Here is a 25,822-nt window from a genome sequence, read left to right as displayed (position 1 = left end):
CTAGCAAATTGCCCTCGTACCGATGTTTCTCAGAGGTCTACACTGGGGCCCAATCTTCAACCATCAACCAAGTGAAAACCCCAATACTAGCTGCACAGACTCCTTGACACCACTGAGGTGAAAAAGCCCCCTTATATTGATAAACAGCATCACTGCTGCAGTGTCAGAAGGGCTGAACATGAACCTTGCAATGCTGAGCTTAATCCTTTGGAAGTATTCTGGGAAAAAACTCATCTATTGGCAAAGTGCCAAGATCCCTCCCATCAAACAGTATTGTCAGCAATACCAAGTACAGTTAAATATACCTTTGTACACCAAAACAATACTACCACAATCTACCTGTAAGTTATTGTGACAGGATAAGACAGACAACTGCATTGTTGCAATCACAGCCTATGGGATATCACCAAAAACTAATGCAATATAATTCCCAGGTGTACAATCAGCCCCCAGTATACGCAGGAACACATCACAAGGGAGCAGCATTTTACCATCTCCAACAACGAATGCCATTCAGCAAACTAACAGCTAAACATTCAGTTATGAGAACTGCACAGACTACCTATTCATTCCAAAATTCAAACTAGCCCCTATCTGCATTATCCCAATGTAAAACCACTTGTTTGCATGAGAACAAAAAGCAACGAGTCCATAAACAAGTTAATGAGACGAATTAACAACTTCCCCCCCCCCCCCAAAAAACAAACAGATTGATAACGTGAAAAACAATGCATAAATAGGTAGTAGCTGCCAAGCTGTACACTCCAGCTTGATGTACAAAAGATCAATGCAATTTACTTGGTGTAAGACTGCATCAATTCCTCCTGAGTTACCAACGGAATGACACAATATTTAGGAAGCATTTTTCCCAGTGCATTCCTTTCAGTTGACTAGTACAAAATGCTCTCGGAAATAGTCTGATAGAAAACTCAAGCATAATACAAAACAAAAAACATAACTCAAGTGCTTGAGGAGCAATGGGGATTTTCCACTGGCACCTCATGCGAATGACAAGTGGAAACAGATCTGTTCCAATTTAGCCACGGTTTAATTTATTTTGAAGATTACAGTAAGGGCTCCCCTCCCAGTTTAACCACCCACCCTATTAAACTTTAGAAAATTTAATAAAAACAGTGAATACCACATATTCCATTTGCACATTTTCACTCCTTAAAAGTCCATACCCTGAAAATATCTGTAAAATCTGTTATATTAAAAAAGGTCCCGCTTTCCATTGCTGATGGAACGAGCATTCTCCAATTAGGCTCTTTCGCCATGTGTCCTGCGAGCTAGCTGAATATCCTTTGGCATGATGGTTACTCGCTTGGCATGGATGGCGCACAAGTTTGTATCTTCAAAGAGACCGACCAGGTACGCCTCACTTGCTTCCTGTAGTGCACCAATCGCAGCACTCTGGAATCTCAGATCAGTTTTGAAATCCTGTGCACTCTCACGCACCAGATGCTGGAAGGGCAGTTTGCGAATCAGCAACTCTGTGGATTTCTGATATCGTCTAATTTCTCTCAGAGCAACAAACAAAGAACAAAGAACAAAGAAATGTACAGCACAGGAACAGGCCCTTCGGCCCTCCAAGCCCGTGCCGACCATACTGCCCGACTAAACTACAATCTTCTACACTTCCTGGGTCCGTATCCTTCTATTCCCATCCTATTCATATATTTGTCAAGATGCCCCTTAAATGTCCCTATCGTCCCTGCCTCCACTACCACCTCCGGTAGTGAGTTCCAGGCACCCACTACCCTCTGTGTAAAAAACTTGCCTCGTACATCTACTCTAAACTTTGCCCCTCTCACCTTAAACCTATGCCCCCTAGTAATTGACCCCTCTACCCTGGGGAAAAGCCTCTGACTATCCACTCTGTCTATGCCCCTCATAATTTTGTATACCTCTATCAGGTCGCCCCTCAACCTCCTTCGTTCCAGTGAGAACAAACCGAGTTTATTCAATCGCTCCTCATAGCTTATGCCCTCCATACCAGGCAACATTCTGGTAAATCTCTTCTGCACCCTCTCTAAAGCCTCCACATCCTTCTGGTAGTGTGGCGACCAGAATTGAACACTATACTCCAAGTGTGGCCTAACTAAGGTTCTATACAGCTGCAACATGACTTGCCAATTCTTATACTCAATGCCCCGGCCAATGAAGGCAAGCATGCCGTATGCCTTCTTGACTACCTTCTCCACCTGTGTAGCCCCTTTCAGTGATCTGTGGACCTGTACTCCTAGATCTCTTTGACTTTCAATACTCTTGAGGGTTCTACCATTCACTGTATATTCCCTACCTGCATTAGCCCTTCCAAAATGCATTACCTCACATTTGTCCAGGTTAAACTCCATCTGCCATCTCTCCGCCCAAGTCTCCAGACAATCTAAATCCTGCTGTATCCTCAGACAGTCCTCATCGCTATCCGCAATTCCACCAACCTTTGTGTCGTCTGCAAACTTACTAATCAGACCAGTTACATTTTCCTCCAAATCATTTATATATACTACAAAGAGCAAAGGTCCCAGCACTGATCCCTGTGGAACACCACTGGTCACAGCCCTCCAATTAGAAAAGCATCCCTCCATTGCTACCCTCTGCCTTCTATGGCCTAGCCAGTTCTGTATCAACCTTGCCAGTTCACCCCTGATCCCGTGTGACTTCACCTTTTGTACTAGTCTACCATGAGGGACCTTGTCAAAGGCCTTACTGAAGTCCATATAGACAACATCTACTGCCCTACCTGCATCAATCATCTTAGTGACCTCCTCGAAAAACTCTATCAAGTTAGTGAGACACGACCTCCCCTTCACAAAACCGTGCTGCCTCTCACTAATACGTCCATTTGCTTCCAAATGGGAGTAGATCCTGTCTCGAAGAATTCTCTCCAGTAATTTCCCTACCACTGAAGTAAGGCTCACCGGCCTGTAGTTCCCGGGATTATCCCTGCCACCCTTCTTAAACAGAGGAACAACATTGGCTATTCTCCAGTCCTCCGGGACATCCCCTGAAGACAGCGAGGATCCAAAGATTTCTGTCAAAGGATCCAAAGATTTCTGTCAACAGTGCCAGGCCTGTAACGATGAGGCTTCTTCACTCCACCAGTAGATGGGGCGCTCTTTCGTGCTGCTTTGGTTGCCAGCTGTTTCCTGGGTGCTTTACCCCCTGTAGACTTACGGGCTGTCTGTTTTGTTCGAGCCATGTTGCTTTAAGCTCCTCTTACAAACCCACTCGCCGCTCGAACTCGCTATAGTCATGATCATAAATCTCTGAAAGTGACAGGATGTATTGTGCGAATGGGTAGCAAAACATGGAATCTTGAGCTCCATAAATAGAGTTATTGAATACAGAAATAGGCAAGTTATGTTGAACCTTTTAGAACGCTCTGATTAGGCTACAACCAGCTCATTTGTCTCCAATTCTGGATATCACACTTTAGGCAGGATTTGAGGGTGCCCTTGCAAAAGTACATAGGAGATTTAACAGAATTGTCCCAGGGATGAGAGAATTTAGCTACAAGTTTAGGTTGGAGAAGCTGCGATTGTTCTCCTTGGAACAAAGGAGATTGCAAGTTTTTCGGGGAAGAGGATAGATGTGCACGGGAAGCCCAGCAAATCATGTCCACATGTTTTGGGCATGCCCGAAGCTTGGAGGGTTTTGGCAGGTTTTGCTAAGGCAATGTCCACGGTACTAAAAACACGGGTGGTGCCGAGTCCGGAGGTAGCGATCTTTGGAGTGTCGCAAGACCCGGGAGTGTCGCAAGAGGGGGCGAAAGAGGCTGACGTCTTGGCCTTTGCCTCCCTGATAGCCCGAAGACGGAACTTGCTAATGTGGAGGGACTCGAAGCCCCGAGTGTAGAGACCTGGGTTAGTGACACGGCTGGGTTTCTCAGTCTTGAGAAAATAAAATTTGCCTTAAGAGGGTTGGGTTCACCCGGAGGTGGCAACTGTTCGTCAACTTTCTCGGGGGGGGGGGGGGGGGGGAAAGAGGGCCGGATTGTTGTTTTATGGTTGGGGTGTGTGAAAATTGGGTTGGGGTGGTAATGTTTATTATACCCTGTTTCTAAAAATTTTCAAGTACCTTAATAAAAATATATTTTATAAAAAAGGGTGGAGTTGTGGGCTTAAGGTAGGGTGCTCTTTCCAAGAGCCGGTGCAGACTTGATGGGCCGAATGGCCTCCTTCTGCACTGTAAATTCTATGATGATAAATGGAAAATCTATGAGGGGATTTGATTGAGGTGGAGCTTTTTTTTTAGCACTTCTTCATGCACACTTTTTTCTCTTTGAGGAACAGTGAGGAGGTGGTGACAGGATTCCTTGGCTCATAATTAACCTGTTAAACCGCATCATGAACACTCCTTCCTTGGCCAACAAGTCCTGAAGTAGGTCTTGATAGCGGAGCTGCTGACCCAGGGGCATGGACACCACCACTGTGCCGCAAGAGCTTCAAATGATAGAGGTGTGAAGATTGTGACCGGTTTAGTTACGGTAATTAAAGATAAACTGTTCCCATTAGATGATGGAAGAAGGACTAAGGGACAAGTAAGATTTTGGACAAGAGATACTGAAAGATGTGAGGAAGAACTTATATTATGCCATTCATGGTAATGACCTAGAACAACCTACCTACCCGGGTGGTGGAAGCAGAGATGATCAATGATTTCTAAAGGAATTTCTAACGGCTGAGCTTGAGGGAAATAAACTTGCAGGCCTACAGGAATAGAGAAGGTGTAAGGGACTGTCAGGATTACTCTACAAAGAGCTGGCATGGACTTGATTAGCTAAATGAACTCATTCTGTGCTGTTGTGACATTCTGGCCTGGCATGTCTATCAAATTTCCAACGGAGATGAAAGATCAGCTGCCTTTAAGAATAGGAGTTTCAGTTGGATCTTGTCTGCATTCATTATGTGTGGATGCATTGGTGAAAAATGTAGAGCCTCTTTGATGTAGTTTTGGTTCGGTCCTCACAGAGGAACCCTGCTGTGAAAGGAAACATCAAAGAGTCCCACAAAGCAGCGGAACAAAAATCCCATCCTTCAGCTACTCCTTGTACTTGCTACAACAAACTTACAATCAATTTTTTAAAAACATGCATTTATACAACACGTTCAGCTAATGTGCTTTTGTAATGTTAATTGAGGGATAAATATTGGCCTAGACATCAAGGGTGTCTCTTCTGCTTCTCTTCAAATTCGTTCCATGGTATCGTTAATGTATGCCTGAGAGCAGTAATATTTCAAACTTCTTTTCCCGGGGCCCGCTTTTGGCAACCGGCCGACCTTCGAGACCCACGCTGGCTGACCTTCGCGACACACACCATGTTTGCTTCCCTTTTAACGTGAAAGAGGAGCCTGCTTTGTCCTCCTGATCTCATTTGAATCTGGTTCAAAGGAGCAGAGGGTAATGCGCATATCAGGTGTAGACTGCAGCTGTTCCTTTGTACCGTCTTCATCTTTATGGGATAGGGTGGAGCTGTGGGCGGGGCTACTGAGGGAGCGGCGGAGGTTACAGGTGGAGTTTGGGCTGTTGACCACCGGGAAAGCGGTGGAACAGTTGAGGAAGGCAAGGGGGGCGATTTAGGAGTACTGAGAAAAGGCAAGCAAAATGTTAGCGCACCAGCTCAGTAAAAGGGAGGCGGCCAGGGAGATAGGTAAAGTAAAGAGTAGAGGCGGGAATACTGTCCTGGACCCAGTGAATGAGGTGTTTAAGAACTTTTATGGTAAACTATATGAGTCGGAACCCCCAGCTGGGATGGAGACGATGAGGCAGTTTTTGGATCAGTTGAGGTTTCCGAGAGTAGATGAGGATCTGGTGGAAGGGCTGGGATCCCAATTGAGATTGAGGAAATAATCGAGGGGCTGGAGGGCATTGCAGTCGGGCAAGGTCCCAGGGCCTGACTGCTATCCGGTGGAATTCTATAAGGTTTCAGAGATATTGAGCCCACTGCTGGTGAGGACATTTAATGAAGCAAGAGAGAAGGGAGTCCTCCCCCCAACAATGTTGCAGGCCTCTATTTCATTGATCCTGAAACGGGAGAAGGTTCCAGAGCAATGCGGGTCATACAGGCCAATTTTGCCACTGAATGTGGATGCCAAACTGCTGGCTAAAATACTGGCCACAAGGATAAAGGACTGTGTCCCGGGGGTGATAGGGGAAGACCAGACGGGATTTGTAAAGGGCAGGCAACTTAAGGCCAAAGTTCGAAGGCTTCTAATTGTTATTATGATGCCCTCAGAAGGAGAGGAGGTGGAGGTGGTGGTAGCGATGGATGCGGAGAAGGCTTTTGATTGGGTGGAGTGGAATTACCTGTGGGAGGCGTTGGGAAGGTTTGGGTTTGGTGAGGGCTTTATTGACTGGGTGCGGTTGCTCTATCAGGCGCCAATAGCGAGTGTACGTACGAATCGGCTGAGGTCGGCGTATTTTAAACTACACCGAGGGACGAGGCAAGGGTACCCCCTCTCCCCGTTACTGTTTGCTCTGGCCATAGAGCCATTGGCCACGGCGTAAAGAGCCTCTAGGAACTGGAAAGAGCTGGTTCAGAGGGGTGTGGACCACTGGGTCTCGCTTTATGCAGGTGACCTGCTCTTGTAAATTTCAGACCCGTTGGAGGGGTTGGGGGAAGTAACACGTGGGCAGCACAGTAGCCTTGTGGATAGCACAATTGCTTCACAGCTCCAGGGTCCCAGGTTCGATTCCGGCTTGGGTCACTGTCTGTGCGGAGTCTGCACATCCACCCCGTGTGTGCGTGGGTTTCCTCCGGGTGCTCCAGTTTCCTCCCACAGTCCAAAGATGTGCGGGTTAGGTGGATTGGCCATGATAAATTGCACTTAGTGTCCAAAATTGCCCTTAGTGTTGGGATGGTTACTGGGTTATGGGGATAGGGCGGAGGTGTTGACCTTGGGTACGGTGCTCTTTCCAAGAGCCGGTGCAGACTCGATGGGCCGAATGGCCTCCTCCTGCACTGTAAATTCTATGATAATCTATGAATCCTGGGGGAATTTGGCAATTTTTCGGGGTATAAGTTGAACATGGGGAAAAGCGAGATGTTCACGATCCAGGCAAGAGGACAGGAGAAGAGACTGGGAGAGCCAGCGCTTAGAATGGTAGGAAAGAGCTATCGGTATCTGGGAATCCAGGTGGCCCGGGAATGGGAGACACTGCACAAGTTAAACCTATTCAGCTGGTAGAGCAAATGGAAGGGGACTTTAAGAGATGGGACGTGCTCCCGCTATCACTGGCGGGGAGGGTACAGACCGTGAAAATGAAAAATCCCCAGATTTCTGTTTGTCTTTCAGTGCCTCCCCATCTTCAACCCAAAGGTCTTTTTCAAGCGGGTGAATAAGGTTATTTTTGTCTTTGTGTGGGCGAGTAAAACCCCGCGAGTGAGGAAAGTGTTGCTGGAGCGCAGTCGGGGGGAGGGTGGGTTGGCGCTGCTGAACTTCTGCAATTACTACTGGGCGGCTAATATAGCCATGATCAGGAAGTGGGTGGCGGGAGAGGAGTCGGTGTGGGAGCGGATGGAGGCAGCGTCATGCAAAGACACTAGTTTGGGAGCACTGATAACGGCACCTCTTCCGTTCTCACCGCCCCTTTACTCCACAAGTTCAGTGGTGGTGGCGGCTCTGAGAATCTGGGGGCAATGGAGGAGATATAAGAGAGTGGAGGGAGCATCGGTTTGGACCCCAATTTATAATAATCATCGGTTTGTACCGGGTAGGCTAGATGGCGGGTTCCGGAGTTGGCAAAGGGCAGGAATTAGAAGGATAGGGGATCTATTTATAGATGGGAGCTTTCCCAGCTTGAAAGCCTTGGAGGATAAACTTGAATTGCCAGCAGGGAACGGGTTTAGGTATTTGCAGGTACGAGACTTCCTGGGAAAGCAGGTTCCGGCCTTTCCGCAGCTGCCGCCACGGGGGATACAGGATAGAGTAGTCTCCAGTACCTGGGTGGGAGAGGGGAAGGTTTCAGATATTTACCAAGAGCATTCGGAGCCAGACGAAACTCCGTTGGAGGCGCTTAAGGGTAAGTGGGAGGACGAGCTAGGAGGAGAGATAGAGGCGGGTCTATGGGCGGACGCCCTGAGCAGGGTTAATACCTCATCATGTGCCAGGCTTAGCCTGATACAATTTAAGGTAGTCCACCGGGCACACATGACAGTGGCTAGGATGAGCAAGTTTTTCAGGGAAGAGGATAGATGTGCACGGGAAGCCCAGCAAATCATGTCCACATGTTTTGGGCATGCCCGAAGCTTGGAGGGTTTTGGCAGGTTTTGCTAAGGCAATGTCCACGGTACTAAAAACACGGGTGGTGCCGAGTCCTGAGGTAGCGATCTTTGGAGTGTCGCAAGAGCCGGGAGTTCAGGGGGCGAAAGAGGCTGACGTCTTGGCCTTTGCCTCCCTGGTAGCCCGGAGACGGATCTTGCTAATGTGGAGGGACTCGAAGCCCCGGGTGTAGAGAACTGGGTTAGTGACATGGCTGGGTTTCTCAGTCTTGAGAAAATAAAATTTGCCTTAAGAGGGTTGGGTTCACCCGGAGGTGGCAGCCGTTCGTCGACTTTCTCGGGTGGAGGAGGGGAGAGGGCCGGATTGTTGTTTTATGGTTGGGGTGTGTGAAGATTGGGTTGGGGTGGTAATGTTTATTATACCGTGTTTCTAAAAATTTTCGAATACCTTAATAAAAATATTTTTTATAAAAAAGGGTGGAGTTGTGGGCTTAAGTAGGGTGCTCTTTCCAAGAGCCGGTGCAGACTTGATGGGCCGAATGGCCTCCTTCTGCACTGTAAATTCTATGATAAATGGAAAATCCAACTTCATGTAGGTCATCGTGAAGTGCAATAGCAACAAAATGCATGTTTTACTCAGCATTGGATACTCCTGCGAGATGCCACACCAGAATGCTGACAGCGTCGAGGGCTTTTGACGCATTTGTGGTATTACAGGTGAGCTGTAGCAGCGTGGTCTTCTAATTTTGAGACCGCTCTTAAGTTAATTGACTCTGCTGTCTCAATCTGAAAAAGAATTTTTCTCACACCACTTCTCATTCAAAATCCGAAACTTCTCACATTTGCCAGTACCTCCCTGCATATAACACACATGGGCTTTGCCTCCTTATTTGCATTGTCACAATTGACAAAACCATACCTCAAAATATCATCTTAATGCTTCTTTGTTTCGAGCTAAATTTCTTTTTTCAGGCCAATTAACCGGAGTCCGTGGAGCTCTAACACTACCACTGCTCTGTCCTGCCTTGGACTCGCCAACAGATTCTGTTTTGAGATCCTGTCCAATTGGTAAACTGCCTTTTTGAGTCTCTGGCCATCTCTTATTTTTAAGAAAACCACTGATCTCTACAGTTCACTTGTCTTACTTGCCAGCAGCTGTAAAATAGAAGCAACTCTGCTCCCTGTTTTGGCGCCAAAAGCACGTACCTCGACGGCACTTCACATTAATTCTACATGCAGGGTGTATGACCTCCTCTCTGCTGCTGCTTCTGGCCAGAAGACTCCACGTAGCCTAACCATGTTTCTTCATTCAGAAGGTGGCAGGGGCGCAATTCTCGATGTAAAAGCCGGAAGCAGCTGTTGGGCATTTCTTCCGTGATCTGAACCACTGCGAGAACGGTGTGACCAATCGCTCCGCCCGCGACCCACCAGGGGTCGCAACCCTGACTTTGAAAAACCTTGCCTGAGAGTGTGGATGTGGCTTCTGCTTAAGTTTCCATCTTAAAGATGACACCTCTGACAATGCAGCATTCACTTAGAACTGCATTGGAGTGTTGGGCATTAAATGTATTCCTGTTGGTAACCCATCAGGTCATAGACCTGAAAAATTAAATTTTTTCTACCCTTAGAAGGACTGGCTGATCTGTTTTTTATTAGATTTCCTGTGTTATTTGTGTTTTACTTGGAGACCCCCTCAGGGGCGACATGTGCTCTGGTCATGTTGATCTGCTAGGACTATGTGTGCACAAGTTGATTGAGCTTTCCACCAAAGGTTTCCACATCCCCTCATTTATTTGCAGTAAGAACTGTAATGCACCGTTCTATGAAGCACTTGCTGTTTTCGGTCCATCTTTCAAGAACTATTGAGCAAACCTTTGGTAAGCTGCTGAATGGAGTGCAGATAGAGACTAGTTATCAGTGCAACATATTTGTCCTGAGTACTCCTGTGATAAACTGCAGTTTTTGAAAGATGGACAGAGTACAATAATTGTCTTATGCAATGGAGTTTTGCAGATCCCACTCTAAATGTACTTGTCATATTCCTGCCTCTGCAATTTTCACCAGTCTTTGTCAAAATGAAATTTATCCTTGTTAGTAATATTATTTATTAAATTCCTGTAGATATTTCCCATTGCCTGGAGATAACATTGCTGCTAATATTAAAGATTTATTTATAAATTTACCACTGTCTGTGTATTTAATCTGTAAAATTATTGTTATGTGAACTTTTGCATTCTGTGAAAATTGTTACAAAAACATGAAAGTTACACTTAAGTATGTGGTTTTAGCTGAATTAGATTAATCTTCCCCAAGTACATTTCAATTTTGTATTGTTCTTGATTTTTAGGAATATGTAGCAAGTGAAGATGATGATGATCCGGAGGTGGAGTTTTTGAAGTCTCTTTCTACAAAACAAAAACAGAAGCTTTTGAGGTATGTTATGAATGAGGTTTTTAGTGCTTTTGTTGATGGTGAAATCTTTTCTTTTAGAAACTTTCCCTTTCCAATGCCACAAAATTCTAAACAAAATTCAGCGATTTTGTATTTGCCAGTTTAGTTGCAACCAACAAAACGTTTGCTGAAACTGGTTAGGTTGATCTTTTTCATCAATATGTTTGTTTACCATTGCTTAAATCAGTAAAATCACAATAGTTTGTCATATTAGCTTTGTGAAATAAAGTATTAGCTGTTTATGTGTAGGTTGAATTTAAGATTGGAAAATGCAAAGGGTTAGAGTGGGTTAGGATGGAGGAGGAATCTTGTAAGAGGTCTAGTTTGAGGGCTATGGTGACGGCAGCGTTGCCAATGGCTTCAAGTAGGTATTCACGGAGCCCGGTGGCGCAGTCCACAGTGAAGATATGGAATCAGTTGAGGAGGCATTTTAGGGTGGAAGGGATGTCGGTGCTAACACCGCTGTGCGAGAATCATGAATTTGAGCCGGGGGGGATGGATAGTGTATACAGGAGGTGGGGGGAAGTAGGGCTGGTCAAACATAGAACATAGAACATAGAAAATACAGCACAGAACAGGCCCTTCGGCCCACGATGTTGTGCCGAACCTTTGTCCTAGATTAATCATAGATTATCATTGAATTTACAGTGCAGAAGGAGGCCATTCGGCCCTTTGAGTCTGCACCGGCTCTTGGAAAGAGCACCATACCCAAACTCAACACCTCCACCCAACACCAAGGGCAATTTGGACATTAAGGGCAATTTATCATTGGCCAATTCACCTAACCCGCACATCTTTGGACTGTGGGAGGAAACCGGAGCACCCGGAGGAAACCCACGCAGACACGGGGAGGACGTGCAGACTCCGCACAGACAATGACCCAAGCCGGAATCGAACCTGGGACCATGGAGCTGTGAAGCAATTGCGCTATCCACAATGCTACCGTGCTGCCCTTAAGAACAAATAAATCTACACTATATCATTTTACCGTCATCCATGTACCTATCCAATAGCTGCTTGAAGGTCCCTAATGTTTCCGACTCAACTACTTCCACAGGCAGTGCATTCCATGCCCCCACTACTCTCTGGGTAAAGAACCTACCTCTGATATCCCTCCTATATCTTCCTCCTTTCACCTTAAATTTATGTCCCCTTGTAATGGTGTGTTCCACCCGGGGAAAAAGTCTCTGACTGTCTACTCTATCTATTCCCCTGATCATCTTATAAACCTCTATCAAGTCGCCCCTCATCCTTCTCCGCTCTAATGAGAAAAGGCCTAGCACCCTCAACCTTTCCTCGTAAGACCTACTCTCCATTCCAGGCAACATCCTGGTAAATCTTCTTTGCACCTTTTCCAGAGCTTCCACATCCTTCCTAAAATGAGGCGACCAGAACTGTACACAGTACTCCAAATGTGGCCTTACCAAAGTTTTGTACAGCTGCATCATCACCTCACGGCTCTTAAATTCAATCCCTCTGTTAATGAACGCGAGCACACCATAGGCCTTCTTCACAGCTCTATCCACTTGAGTGGCAACTTTCAAAGATGTATGAACATAGACCCCAAGATCTCTCTGCTCCTCCACATTGCCAAGAACTCTACCTTTAACCCTATATTCCGCATTCATATTTGTCCTTCCAAAATGGACAACCTCACACTTTTCAGGGTTAAACTCCATCTGCCACTTCTCAGCCCAGCTCTGCATCCTATCTATGTCTCTTTGCAGCCGACAACAGCCCTCCTTACTATCCACAACTCCACCAATCTTCCTATCGTCTGCAAATTTACTGACCCACCAAGGTGTCAAGGTGAGGGATCTGTATTTGGAGGAAGGGTTCACCAGTCTGGAGGAGCTAAGGTTGAGGGTAGAGCTGCCGAGGGGGAGTGAGGTTAGGGACTTTGCACGAAAGGCCTGGAGGGGGTTCCCTAGGTTGCCGGGATGCCCCCTGCTGGAGCGACTGCTGCTCCCGGATGTGGAAGGGAAGGGAAGAATGGGGATATATACAAGTGGCTGGGGGAGCAGGGAGGCGAGCGGGTGGTGAAGATCAAGGAGAAATGGGAAGCGGAGTTGGGAGGGGAGATCAATTGGGGAACATGGAGTGAGGCACCGCGTAGGGTAAACGGGACCTCCTCATGTGCAAGGATGAGCCTGATACAGTTTAAGGTGGTGCACAAGGTGCATATGACTCGGGCGAGAATGAGTGCATTCTATCAGGGGGTAGCAGATGAGTGTGAGAGGTGTGAGCGGGGACCAGCGAATCATGCGTACATGTTTTGGGGTTGCAAAAAATTGGAAAGATTTTGGGCGGGCTTGTTCGCAGTCTTAGCCAGAATAGTGGAGGAGGAGGTGGACCCGGACCCTTTGGTGGCGATATTTGGGGTCTCAGAGAAGCCGGAGCTCATGGAGAGGAGGAAGGCCGATGCCTTGGCCTTCGCCTCTCTGATTGCACAGTGGCGAATTTTGCTGGAGTGGCGGTCGGCATCGCCACCGGGGGTAGCGGCTTGGTTGGGTGACCTGTACTACTTCCTGCGATTAGAGAAGATAAAGTATGAATTAAGAGGTTCTTCAGGGGGGTTTGAGGAAAGGTTGGGGATGTTTGTGACCGTGTTTGAGGGGCTGTTCGTCACGGGGGAGGGGGGTGAAAAAGGGGAAAAAATCTGTACAGACTATATAGTTGATTGTTGGGAAGCATGTTTCCCGGGGTGTTTGTTTGCTGTAACCTGTTTTGATACATGTTTGTAATGAAATACATTTTTTTAAAAAGGAAAATGGAGCACCAAAATGCTCCCATCTTATCCAAATGCATTTTCAATACATTTTGTTCCTACCCTGTTTTAACAAATTAATCCAGATTTACTTTTACCTAATGTAAACTTGTTCTCTTTTAAAATGATTTATGTTGCACAATCCTTTCATTTATAGTCGACAAATTCTCAAACTCAGATTTGGCAGGTTATTGAAATGAGCAACGTGATTACAAGTCAAGAGTCCACTCTCCCACTCCACTCCAAAGAAGATACTTCCATTTGTACAGAGCCTTTCATGACTTCTGGATGTCTCAAAGTGTCTGACAGCCACTGTAATGGAGTAATTTTGAAGTTTAGTCACTGTTGTAAAGTTAAAAATGCTGCAACCAATTTACACACAGCAAGGCCCCACACTGCAATATGATAATAGCCAGATAATGTTTTCAGCTGCACTGTCAATTAATGGATGTATGTTTGTGAGGACACTGGGTTCAACAGTATTCTCCTTTTCTATTCTTCCTGCCAAAGTGGGCAAGTTCACATTGTAACAACCCTACCTGTTGATTCCCTTAATTCCTATTTCTTTTATTTTGTCTTTACATTATTGGTCCGTGGATTGTTAATGGAGTCATACATTTAAGTCGAGCAGAAGAAATGTGGGCGGCGCGGTAGCACAGTGGTAAGCACTGCTGCTTCACAGCGCCAGGGTCCCAGGTTCGATTCCTGGCTTGGGTCACTGTCTGTGCAGAGTCTGCACGTTCTCCCCATGTCTTTGTGGGTTTCCTCCGGGTGCTCCGGTTTCCTCCCACAAGTCCCGAAAGATGTGCTGTTAGGTGAATTGGACATTCTGAATTCTCCCTCTCTGTACCCTAACAGGCACCGGAATGTGGCGACTGGGGGCTTTTCACAGTACCTTCATTGCAGTGTTAATGTAAGTCTAGTTGTGACAATAAGGATTTTTTGTTTTCTTTTTTTTTAAATTTAGAGTACCCAATTCATTTTTTCCAATTAAGGGGCAATTTAGTGTGGCCAATCCACCTAGCTTGCACATTTTTGTGTTGTGGGGGCGAAACCGACGCAAACACTGGGAGAAAGTGCAAACTCTACACGGACAGTGACCCAGAGCTGGGATCGAACCTGAGACCTCGGTGCCGTGAGGCCGTAGTGCTAACCCACTGCACCACCATGCTGCCCCTTGTGACAATAAAGATTATTAAAAAATAAGGAACTCAGAAGTGTCAAAATAGTACACTGTGTTATAAAGTTTTGTATTTGGGCAGAAGAACCCAGACTTTGTGGCACCCAAGAGATTTGAGGGGTTTGTTTCGATTGGCTGGCTGGTGGCCAATTGATTGGCCAGGGACAGTATTCTGCCTGGCAACCAACAGCGATTGGTTCCTGTCGGGTGGAGTTTGTCAGAGAGAACCCAGAAGAAGCCACTAGGCCCTCAAAGTGGAAGCAACGCTCTCTCTCTGTGTTCTGTAAGCTTATGGGGGGGGGGGGGGTTGCTGTGTGTCAGTTTGTGTGTCAGTCGATCATTAGGTGGTAGTTAACCAGTTGTATTTATTACCTATTTAATTCTAGTTACTTTTAATTTAATTGTGTTTAAATTGACAAACCTGGTGACTGTAGTTATTGGGCAGCCAAAGACCTCGGGTATTTTAAAATAAAGTTACTTTCAACCATGTTGCGATTCCAGGTCAAGTGGGGCTGGAATTTACCGGGCACTAACACAGGGTGTCGTAACATTTACTTACATTATATTCCATCTGCCAATTGTTTGCCGCTTACCTAACCTATCTATACCCTTTGCAGACTCTGTGTCTTCCAACTTGCTTCCCTCCCAAATTTAATAACCATACACTGGGTCTCTTCAACCAAATCATTGACATAGGGCGCAATTCTCCAGGCAAATTTCTAAGTATAGTAGCGAGCGAGAATTGCCGCAAGCTTCCCGGCTCAGCCAGCGAGGCAGGCAACGCAATTCAATGTTAATTGGTCCACTTACTAAGACCTCACGGGTTTCTCTCCGGAATAGAAGGCTCGGCAGCTGATTCGCCAGCACATCACCAGCCAGCCCTCCGCTAATATGGTCGAGCAGCACTTAAGCTGCACTTGCTCAGCTAACCCCAGCCAGCACGCAACAACGGCACCGAGGAGACCAGCCCCAAGATTCAGGGACGCTGGCCTGTGGAGGCTCCTAGACGCGGGGGAAACCAGAAGGGATGTCCTGTTTCCCCGAGGGTCCCGGAGGGTCAGCCACAAGGCAGCCAGTGCTGCCTGGGATGATGTGGCGGCAGCTGTCAGCTTGGGGGTGTAACCAGAAGAACTGGCCTCCAGTGCAGGAAGGAGATCAACGACCTACACCGGGCAGCACGAGAACTGCCCCCCCTCCCAACTCCCCATGGGTGTGCCCACCCCCCCCCCCCAACTCCCATACTACCCCCAGACCTCCCTCCCCCCTCAACCCCACAACCCTGCCTTCACACCCCCTCTCCCACCACTGTGAACCACATGTGTGACTAACGATGCCTTCTCTGTGTTTCCTCAGGAAAAGCTCTCCCACAATCGGTGGGAGAGGGCCCAGACTGGCAGTGGGGTGCCAGACATAAGAATCCTCGCCTCCTTCGAGGAGCGGGCCCTGGAGGTGACCAAGGTGGCTGAGGACAGATTGGTCAGCCGTGCGGAGGCTGGCGGATGCCGCAGAGGTGAAGAATCACCGGGCTCCACCCAGAGGACCTGTCAAATGCGAGTAGGTTTTGCCTTACTCGCTGACTGACTGACCCATCCCTCCCGCTGACCACATGACCATTCTTCTGCAGGTCCTCCAGCCGACGGAGCCGGCCCATCCTGGCCAGCACTCTCTTCTGACTACGAGGAGACCACCTCGAAGGAGAGGTCCGAGGTGGCATCTGTGGTAACGGCACAGCTGTCATCCCGACCTCCCCACCAGCGCAGATGTACACACCTCGGTTGGACATGTTAGTGGACAGCGTTCGGGGGCACAATCTGGTGAGCACCACTCCACTGATGATGCACATCAGGTGGAAGCAGGAACCCCCCCCAGACAAGACGGCAGCCGTAGGTCTGCTGGATCCCATGACCCAGCTGGGTCCCAGCCAGGTGCTGAGTCTGTTGAACAGAGTTACCCGAAGCTGACTTCCGGTGGCGGCTATGAAGGAGTAGGTCGGACGTTTAGTGGCTCCAGCTTGGGTCGGACCTTTGGACCTTTTTCCCCCGATTTTTTTTTATCGGACTTGATTTGGTAAATTGATGTTAGAGGCAATTGTGGAGTGGATTCCTACATCAGTGCATGGAGAGGCAGACTAGAAGTGCTCGCAAAGGAAGAAATAGACGAACAGAGAAGTCTTGGGCTGAGGCTGCAATGGGAGAAAGCATGGCGGAGGACCGGAGTCCTGGCTTGTCGACCCAGTGGTCAACGGAGCAGCTGATGTAGTTTATTCAGGAGGGCTTCGCCAAGCAGAAGCAGGAATCCTTGGACCCGATTAAAGAATCGATTGGGCGGCTGGAAATTAGATTGGATGCCCAAGATCGGGTGATCCAGAAAGTAGAGAAAACGTTGGCTGAGCAGGAGGAACATCAAACTGCGGTGGAGTTGGAGGTGGGGATGCCGAGAGACCAGCAGAAAAGGCTCCTGGAGAAGGATGAGGATCTAGAGAATAGGTCCCGCCGGCAGAACTTGAGAATCGTCGATCTCCCGGAGGGGTCCGAAGGAGCGGACGCTGGGGCATACATAGCGGGCATGTTCGAGAAGTTACTGGGGGAGGGGACGTTCACCGACCCTTGGAGGTAGACCAGGCTCACAGAGCACTCGTGAGGAAGCAGTGAGTGGAGGACCCCCCGAGGGCAATGGTGGTGAGATTCCACAGGTACTTGGACAAGGAGCGTATTTTACGGTGGGCCAGGCAGACACGGAGTTGTAAATGGGAGAACAGTATCCTGCAGATCTATCCGGATCTGAGTGCGGAGGTGGCCAGGAGAAGAGCGGAGTTCAATCAGATAAAGTCGACCCTTTTTAAGAAAAAGGTGAAATTTGGTCTGCTGTGTCTGGCCCGTCTCTGGGTCATGTAAGAGGAGCAACATTTTTATTTTGAGTCGACCGAGAAAGCGATGGACTTCATTAGAAGAAAAGCATTGGTGCGGACTGAGGACTTTGAACTTTGCTGCAGCGCTCACGTTAAAAACGTTTCTTGTTTTTCTTTTTTTGGGTCGTTATTTGGAATGCCTTCTGTATTGATTTGGGGCCTGTTGCAGGGTTGAGTAAGTTAAAGTTTACATTTGCACTGATAGGGGATGGAGGTGTGTTTGTTAGATGTTGGATCTTCTGTTTGATCTTTTCTTTGTTTATCATGTTTTGTTTTCTTTTTTTTAGGGCAATTGTGTTGGGATTGCTTTTCTTTTCAATATGTGTGTCCGAGCGGGGGGGGAGAATGTCTGGCACCAGGGGCGGGGGTCACCAAGTTAGCTGGGCGGGCTAGCTCACGGAAGCACAGTGGGGGGTGAGCAGATGTTATGCTTGTCGAAGGGGTCGGTATACACAGTGCTGTTACTAGGAGGGTAGGGGGGGGGGGGAAATGTTCTGCTGACGGGGGAGGGACTTTTGCTGTGGGACAGAAAGGAGGTCGGGGGCGGAGGCTGCCTGGGGGCAGGCCGGCGGATGCGTGGGGCGCGGGCTGGAGACTGGCCCAAGAAAGGTGATGGCAGATCGGCGAAGTGGGGGGGGCTCTATCAGCCCCCAACTCGGCTGATCACATGGAATATGAGAGGGCTAAATGGGCCGGTTAAGAGGGCACGCGTGTTCGCGCATTTGAGAAGACTGAAGGCAGACGTGGTAATGCTACAGGAGACGCACCTTCGAGTAACTGATCAGATCAGATTAAGGAAGGGATGGGTCGGACAGGTGTTTCACTCGGGGCTGGACTCGAAGACTAGTGGGGTCGCGATCCTGATTAATAAGCGAGTGGTATTTGAGGCGGGAAGAATAGTTGCGGATGTGGGAGGCCGGTACATTATGGTCAGTGGGAAACTGGAGGGGTTGCAGGTGGTACTAGTAAATGTGTACGAGCCAAATTGGGATGATGTGGTGTTTATAAAGGGGATGCTGGGGAAGATCCCGGACCTGGATTCGCATTAGTTGGTCATGGGAGGGGGCTTTAACACAGTTATTGACCCTGGGTTAGAACAGTCGAGCTCAAGGACAGGCAGAGTGCCAGCAATGGCAAAGGAGCTAAAGGGGTTTATGGAGTAAATGGGGGGGGTGGGGGGGGTGTACTCCCGGATTGATTTTTTTAATTTTGAATAGGGCTCTACTGACGGGGGTAGTGGACACTGGGTATTCGGCGATCACAATCTCAGATCATGCCCCGCACTGAGTTGACCTACAGGTTAGCAAGGAGAGTAGCCAGCAATGGAGGCTGGACGTGGGACTTCGTGGTGAAGGTCTGGGAGGCATTGAAGGCGGTGGTTAGAGGGGAGCTGATCTCGATACAGGCCCATAGGGAGAAGGCAGACAGAGCAGAGACGGTCCGACTGATAAAAGAGATATTGCAGGTCGACAGGAGGTATGCGGAGACCCCAGAGGCAGGGTGTTTAAGGGAACGATGGAGGCTACAGGCGGAGTTTGGCTTGTTAACTACAGGGAGGGCTGTAGAGCAGCTGAGAAAGGCGAGGGGGGCGATCTATAAGCATGGGGAAAAGGCCAGCAGAATGCTTGCACAGCAGCTTAGAAAGAGGGAGGCAGCCAGTGAAAGTGAAGGACGGGGACAGGAACCTGGTTGGAGACTCAGCAGGGGTGAATAAGGCGCTCAAGGAGTTTTACAGTAGACTGTATGGGTCGGAACCCCCAGCTGGGATGAGGCACTTTTTAGGGGGGGCTGAATTTCCCGAAGGTAGGCGGGGGGGTTTGGTAGAAGGGCTGGGGGCCCCGATCTGGTTAGAAGAGATAGCAGAGGGTCTGAAGGCCATGCAGTCGGGTTAAACCCCGGGGCCGGACGGGTACCCAGTGGAGTTTTATAAAAGATTCTCTGGGATATTGGGGCCGCTGTTGATGAGGACATTCAATGAAGCACGGGAGCACGGGGTGCTTCCCCCCGATGATGTCACAGGCCACGATCTCATTGATCCTGAAGCAGGACAAGGACCCGGAGCTATGTGGGTTCTATAGGCCGATATCCCCACTGAATGTGGACGCCAAACTGCTGGCCAAAATCTTGTCCTCTAGGATTGAGGACTGTGTTAAGGACGTGATTGGGGAGGACCAGACGGGGTTCGTTAAGGGTAGGCGGTTGGTAAATGTGATCATGATGCCCCCAGAAGGTAGGGATGTGGAGGTAGTGGTCACAATGGACGCAGAGAAGGTTTTTGATCGGGTAGAATGTGAATATCTGTGGGAAGCACTGGGACGGTTTGGATTTGGGCGGGGCTTTATTGACTGGGTCAGGTTGTTGTATCAGGCTCCAGTCGCGAGCGTATGGATGAATAGGACAACATCGGACTATTTCAGGCTGCATCGGGGGACGAGACAGGGGTGCCCCCTCTCCCCACTGTTGTTCGCGTTAGCCATAGAGCCGCTGGCAATCGCGCTGAGAGCCTCAAGGGGCTGATCCGAGGGGGAGTGGAACACAGAGTCTCGCTTTACGCAGCCGACCTGCTCCTGTATGTGTTGGACCCAGTGGAGGGGATGGAAGAAATTATGAGGATTCTGGGGAGTTTTGGCCGGTTTTCAGGGTATAAACTAAATCTGGGGAAAAGTGAGATGTTTGCGGTCCAGGCAAGGGGGCAGGAGAGGTCATTGGGGGAACTGCCGTTTTGGGTGGTAGGGGAAAGCTTTTGGTACCTAGGCATCCAGGTGAAATGGGAATGGCTACAGAAGTTAATTTGGCCTGATTTAGTGGACCAAATGAAGGACGATTTTCGGAGGTGGGACGCGTTCCCGTTGTCACTAGCTGGGAGGGTGCAGATGGTGAAAATGACAGTCCTCCCGAGATTCCTGTTTGTGTTTCAGTGTCTCCCCATCTTTATTCCACGCTCCTTTTAAACGGGTCAATAAGGTAATCACTGGCTTTGTATGTGCGGGTAAGACCCCGCGAGTAAAAAAGGGGATGCTTGAGCGGAGCCGGGGTGGGGGAGGGCAGGCTGGCGCTGCCGAACTTTAGTAATTATTACTGGGTGGCGAATATAGCCATGATCAGGATGTTGGGGGGGGGGGGGGCGTGGTGTTGAAGCGGCTTCATGCAAGGGCACCAGTTTGGGGGTATTGATAACGGCGCCTCTGCTGTTCCCACCGGCACGGTACTCCACAAGCCCCATGGTGGTGGCGGCCCTGAGGGTCTGGGGGCAATGGAGGATGCATGTGGGGGCGGAGGGAGCATCGGCCTGGTCTCCAATCTAATAATCACCGGTTCACCCCGGGAAGGGTGGATGAAGGGTTTCGGAGATGGCAGAGAGCAGGGATTGAGAGGATGGGGGATATGTTTATGGAGGGGAGCTTTTCTAGCCTGAGGGAGCTGGAGGAGAAATTTGGATAGGCGAGGGGAAATTAATTTAGGTACCTGCAGGTGCGGGACTTCCTACGCAGGCAGGTCTCAACCTTCCCGCTCCTACCGCCGAGGGGGATACAGGACCGGGTAGTTTCTAGAGTGTGGTGGGAGAAGGGAGGGTTTCTGACATTGACAAGGAACTCATGGGGTCAGAGGAGACGCAGACCGAGGAGTTAAAACGCAAGTGGGAAGAGTAGTTAGGAGGAGAGATAGAGGATGATCTCTGGGCGGACGTGTTGAGTAGAGTAAACGCGTCCACAACATGTGTCAGGCTCAGCCTGATGCAATTCAAGGTCGTTCACCGGACTCGCATGACAGTAGCCCGGATGAGCAGGTTCTTTGGGGTAGAAGATAGGTGCGCAAGGTGTGCGGGAGGGTCAGCGAACCACTTCCATATGTTCTGGGCATGCCCGAAGCTTGGGGGATTCTGGCGGGGTTTGCGTGGGTCTTGTCCAAGGTGTTAAAAACAGGGATGGCACTGAGTCCAGAGGTGGCAATTTTCGGAGTGTTGGAAGACCTGGGAATCCAGGAGGAATCCAGAAAAAGGCAGACGTTCTAGCCTTTGCTTCCCTGGTTGCCCGGAGACGGATTCTATTAGCTTGGAGGGACCTAAAGCCCCCAACGACGGAGACCTGGCTAACTGACATAGCTAGCTTTCTCTGTCTGGAGAAAATCAAGTTCGCCTTGAGAGAGTCAATGTTAGGGTTCGCCCGGAGGTGGCAGCCGTTCGTCGACTTCTTTGCGGAAAATTAACCGTCAGCAAACGGGGGGGGTACGGCTGGGGGTTAGATTAGTTTAGAGTAGGGGTTCAGTAAAGGTGGGACCTGTAAGGGAGGAAGACTGCTTTTGCACTATGTTTATAAATTCATGCACATTGTTTATTTTGTTGTTGTAAACCCATAAATCCCTCAATAAAATGTTTACTTTTTTTTAAAAAAGTTACCCGGAGCTGGTGGAGACGATAGGGACCAACCTGGGCATTCCGAGGGAGATGTCAGCGTCACTCTAGCAGATCTAGAGCCGCTTGCAGGAGTCCCAGAGGCTACGGGCGCAGGAGATGTTACTGGCAATGCGAGGCCAACACTGCTAGGTTGGCGACCGCAGTGGAGAGCCTGGTGCACAACATCAGCACCATGAGTGAAGGTGTCCAAAGCATCGAGCAGTCGGTGACGGCCATGGCTGAGGGTCTCGGCAGGATGTCCGACTCACTGTGGGATGTCACCCAACACCAGGCCGATCTTGATGGCGTTCGGCGGGACATGTCACGCTCTCAGGTGGGCTGCAGAGCATGTCTCAGCCACTGAGAAGCATTGCCGAGGGTGTCGACATGATGGTGCAGGCCATGGGGAATCGCCAGGGCTGGCAGAGCCAAATTATGCAGGGGCGGCTGGGGCTCGAACCAGCTGCTCCTCTGTCCCAAGGTGTCCCCAGGGCCCTGAGGGAACCAGTCATGAGGAGGAGGTGCCGTGTGCCAAGTCAGACCCGTCCCATCGAGTGGCAGTAGTGGGCACCAATTCCCCTGCATTCCACCCCTCTGATGAGGTCACGTCTCGCAGTCAGCACAGGGGACAGGGCGGCACGGCTGTGCATGTGCTGCCAAAAAGTGAGCCAGGGCCCTCCAGCCCCAGAGCTCCCACAGGGCACCTGCCAGTGCCATCGAAGGCCACGGGACGAGGTAAACAGCTGGCTGCCTCCACCTCTGATGTGCATCCTGGGAAAACACCAAGACATTGTGGTAGAGCAGGGAGGGCCAAGCATGTCAAGGACCATTGATGACACTGGGGGAGGGGTTGTGGGGGGCAGGGGTTGGGTTTGGGGAGCGGTTTGGGGTTGGGTTGGGGGGAGCGGCACCATAGAGAGTGGGGTTTGCACAGCACATTAAACAGAACTTATCGCAAAACCATTATGATGTCACTTCCTTCTGCTGACCTCCCCCACCCCCCACCGAGCACTGGGGTGGCAAGCTCAGCACTCCCGGGCTCTTTGCCTGTGTGAAAAGATGGCTACTCACCTCCTCGGCTCCCCACAGAAGCTCTTCCGCCAGGTTCACATTTTTCAAAAGGAGTACTAATCGGCGCCAGCGTGAGCACTTGCTGGGGAGGCCGCTGAATGACTGGAGGCTGTTGGATATGGGGTCGCTCTCATTAATTGTATGGAAATGGGGCTTAAGTTGTGATAATTGGTCTCTCGCAACGCTATGGCCCGATTTCGCCTAGGGGAGCAGGCCAGTTGCATCGCAAACTGTTTGGTGCCTGGCGCGGATCTCGTTTTTGGCCTCTTCCGCTATTCACCGGCCTCGTTACACACTCGCTCAAGCGTAACGAGGCCGGAGTATCGCACCCATAGATCGTAAATAGCTGAGGCCCCAGCACTGTTTACTGTGGCACTTCACTAGTTACAGTTTGCCAACCTGAAAATGACCGATTTCTGCTTCCTAATAGCTAACCAATCATCTATCCATGATGATGTTACCCCCACACAATAACCTCTTCTACTGTCTTGTAACCTTTTATGTGACACCTTGTTGAATGCCTTTTAGAAATTCATGTACGCAACATCTGATGGTTGCCATTATCCACCTTCCTTGTTACTTCACAAAGAACTCTAATAAATTAGTCAAACATTTTTTCCTTTTCACAAAACCACGTTGACTCTACCTGATATTATTATGATTTTCTGAATGCCATACTATTACTTAATGAATTCTAGCATTTTTCCAATGACAGATGTTCGGCTAACTGGCTTATAGTTTCCTGTTTTTTGTCTCCCTCCTTCTTGTGGTTTTTCAATTTGCTGGGACTTTTCCAGAATCCATGGAATTTTTGAAGATTACAATTAATTAATCCACTCCCTCTGCAGCACTTCTTTTAAAACCTAGGATGCAGGCCATTAGGTCCAGGGGACGTGTCTGCCTTTCATCCCAGGAGTTTTCCTTGTATTTTTTTCTCTCGCTTGTTTGAAGTTCCTTCCTCCCTTTTCCCTCTTGATTTTCAGCTATTCTTGGGATGCTTTTTGTCTTCTACAGTGAAGACTGATGCAAAATACCTGTTCAATGCTTCCACCATTTCACTATTTCCCATTATTAATTCCCAAATTTCCCCCGCTAAGGGATCAAAGCTCACTTTAGATACTCTTTTCCTTTCCATATATTTTAGAACAGTGTCCAACCCTTTCTCGTGATGGGCCACCTTACATTTGTTCATCTGCCCCTTGAGTGAGGAAAAGAACTGAAAGGTAAATGGAGGAAAGGTTTGACACATCATTAAACACGAATTTACAAAACAAGTTGAGGTATGAAGAAAGTAACTTGCTGAGCAAAAATAAAGCAATATCAAATTGATTTTTTACATTATTAATTAATAAGAATAACAGTTAAGAGTGAGTCAGTGTGTGTGTGTCGGTTTACACCCAGTTTCAGGGTTTTCACCTTCACCCTAACACACTGAGTATGTGTTGATGTGTGGTCTCTATTCTCTCTTTCCCTCCACTCGCCATGAAACTCACCGCCAGTGTTCAGGCCTCAGGCTGAATGTAGCACACAGTTCACTGCACCTCTATTGGGAAACTGTTTCTCTCCCACATTTACTGCTGATAGGCTCGGAGAGGAAAGACCTGTGATTGGGGAAACATTCTACAGACTAAAATTTTTCATGAAAAATATGTGCTAATCTAGATTTATTTTTTTCCCCAAAGGAAACTTGACCATCTTGAAAGAAAGAAAAAGCGAGAAAAAAAGAAAAAGCAAAAAAAGAAGAAAAATAAAGGTAAACATAAGAAAGAAAGCAGATCACCCACCAGCTCTTTTAGTGGAAGTGATTCTGAAACTGAGAAGAAAAAAGAACGGCACAGCAAAAATACATCTTTGAAGAGGAAGAGAGACACATCACCGGACAATAAAATCAGTTCCAAAGAACATATGGAGACTTACAAACAAAAATTCAACAAAACACATTCAAGCAGTTATTTCAAGCCTGAAGACAAGATTGAAGATGTTAACGGAAAGAGTAGTAGAAGCAGAAATAAAAGAGACAGGAGCCACAGCACCAGCTGGGACAGGGAGCGAAATGATCGTAGCAGAAGCAGTAGCAGAGATGCACATGAAAGAACAAAAATAAAGGACAAGCAAAATAGAAGTCACAGTAGAGAAAAGTATAATGATGGGAGACATGAGAACAAAAGCTGGAGTGCAAAGAGAGACTGGATAAACAGGTCAGATAGCAAGCACCAGGTTAGAACCATCAATGTACACCAGCAGATGCAAAGTAGAGAGAGTGGTAATCAGGAGAGTCATCATAAGGAGAGCAATAGAAAGGATGTACATTGTATAAGAAGTAGAGACAGCAAGGATAAGAATAAAAGGGAGGGATGTGCTTCCAGAAATTGAGTAGATTGAGAGATTGAACAGCAAATTGAAGTCTTTGGCTGTTCTCTCTATTCACTTTAAAGAACTTGTATTTTCTATTGTCTGGTAATAGTTGAGCCATGCAAAGATTTTTGCCAGGTTTATGACACATTTTCTGATTGTTTTATAACTTTACTTCACATAGTCACCATAACACTTTGAGACTTGTGTATTCGTCTGTATTATCTGATTTATTAATAAAGTCTATAACAAAAGACAAGTGACCGTGACAGTAAACCTTTCTTTATTTTCTCCTCTCCAAATTTATGAACAGGTTCCTTATATTGGGTTCTCTTGTGCTGATCATGTTTCCCTACATTTTGTTTGTAAGCCTCCTACAATTTTTTCCTGTTAAGAATCCACAATTTCCAAAGCAAGGAAATCACAACATGCCTAGAGATTACAACATGAAACATGCTATTTAGCTCAACCAA

At 48.2% G+C, this 25,822-nt stretch overlaps 1 protein-coding gene across 1 annotated transcript in view; it reads left to right on the top strand.

Moving 5' to 3' along the window:
* cir1 (corepressor interacting with RBPJ, CIR1) overlaps positions 1–25,608 on the top strand; it is an 86,918-nt gene extending 61,310 nt beyond the window's left edge. Inside the window, exons 9-10 of the mRNA XM_072476343.1 lie at positions 10,575–10,660; positions 24,680–25,608. Of these exons, the coding sequence (XP_072332444.1) occupies positions 10,575–10,660; positions 24,680–25,370 (777 nt within the window). The 3' untranslated portion in view covers positions 25,371–25,608. The remainder of the gene's footprint in view (positions 1–10,574; positions 10,661–24,679) is intronic.
* Positions 25,609–25,822: the final 214 nt, after the last annotated feature.

Source organism: Scyliorhinus torazame, chromosome 2 (assembly GCF_047496885.1).
Source record: "Scyliorhinus torazame isolate Kashiwa2021f chromosome 2, sScyTor2.1, whole genome shotgun sequence".
Classification (NCBI taxonomy): domain Eukaryota; kingdom Metazoa; phylum Chordata; class Chondrichthyes; order Carcharhiniformes; family Scyliorhinidae; genus Scyliorhinus; species Scyliorhinus torazame.
Note: the sequence above shows the minus strand (reverse complement) of the source record. Positions and strands in the feature narration are given on the sequence as shown.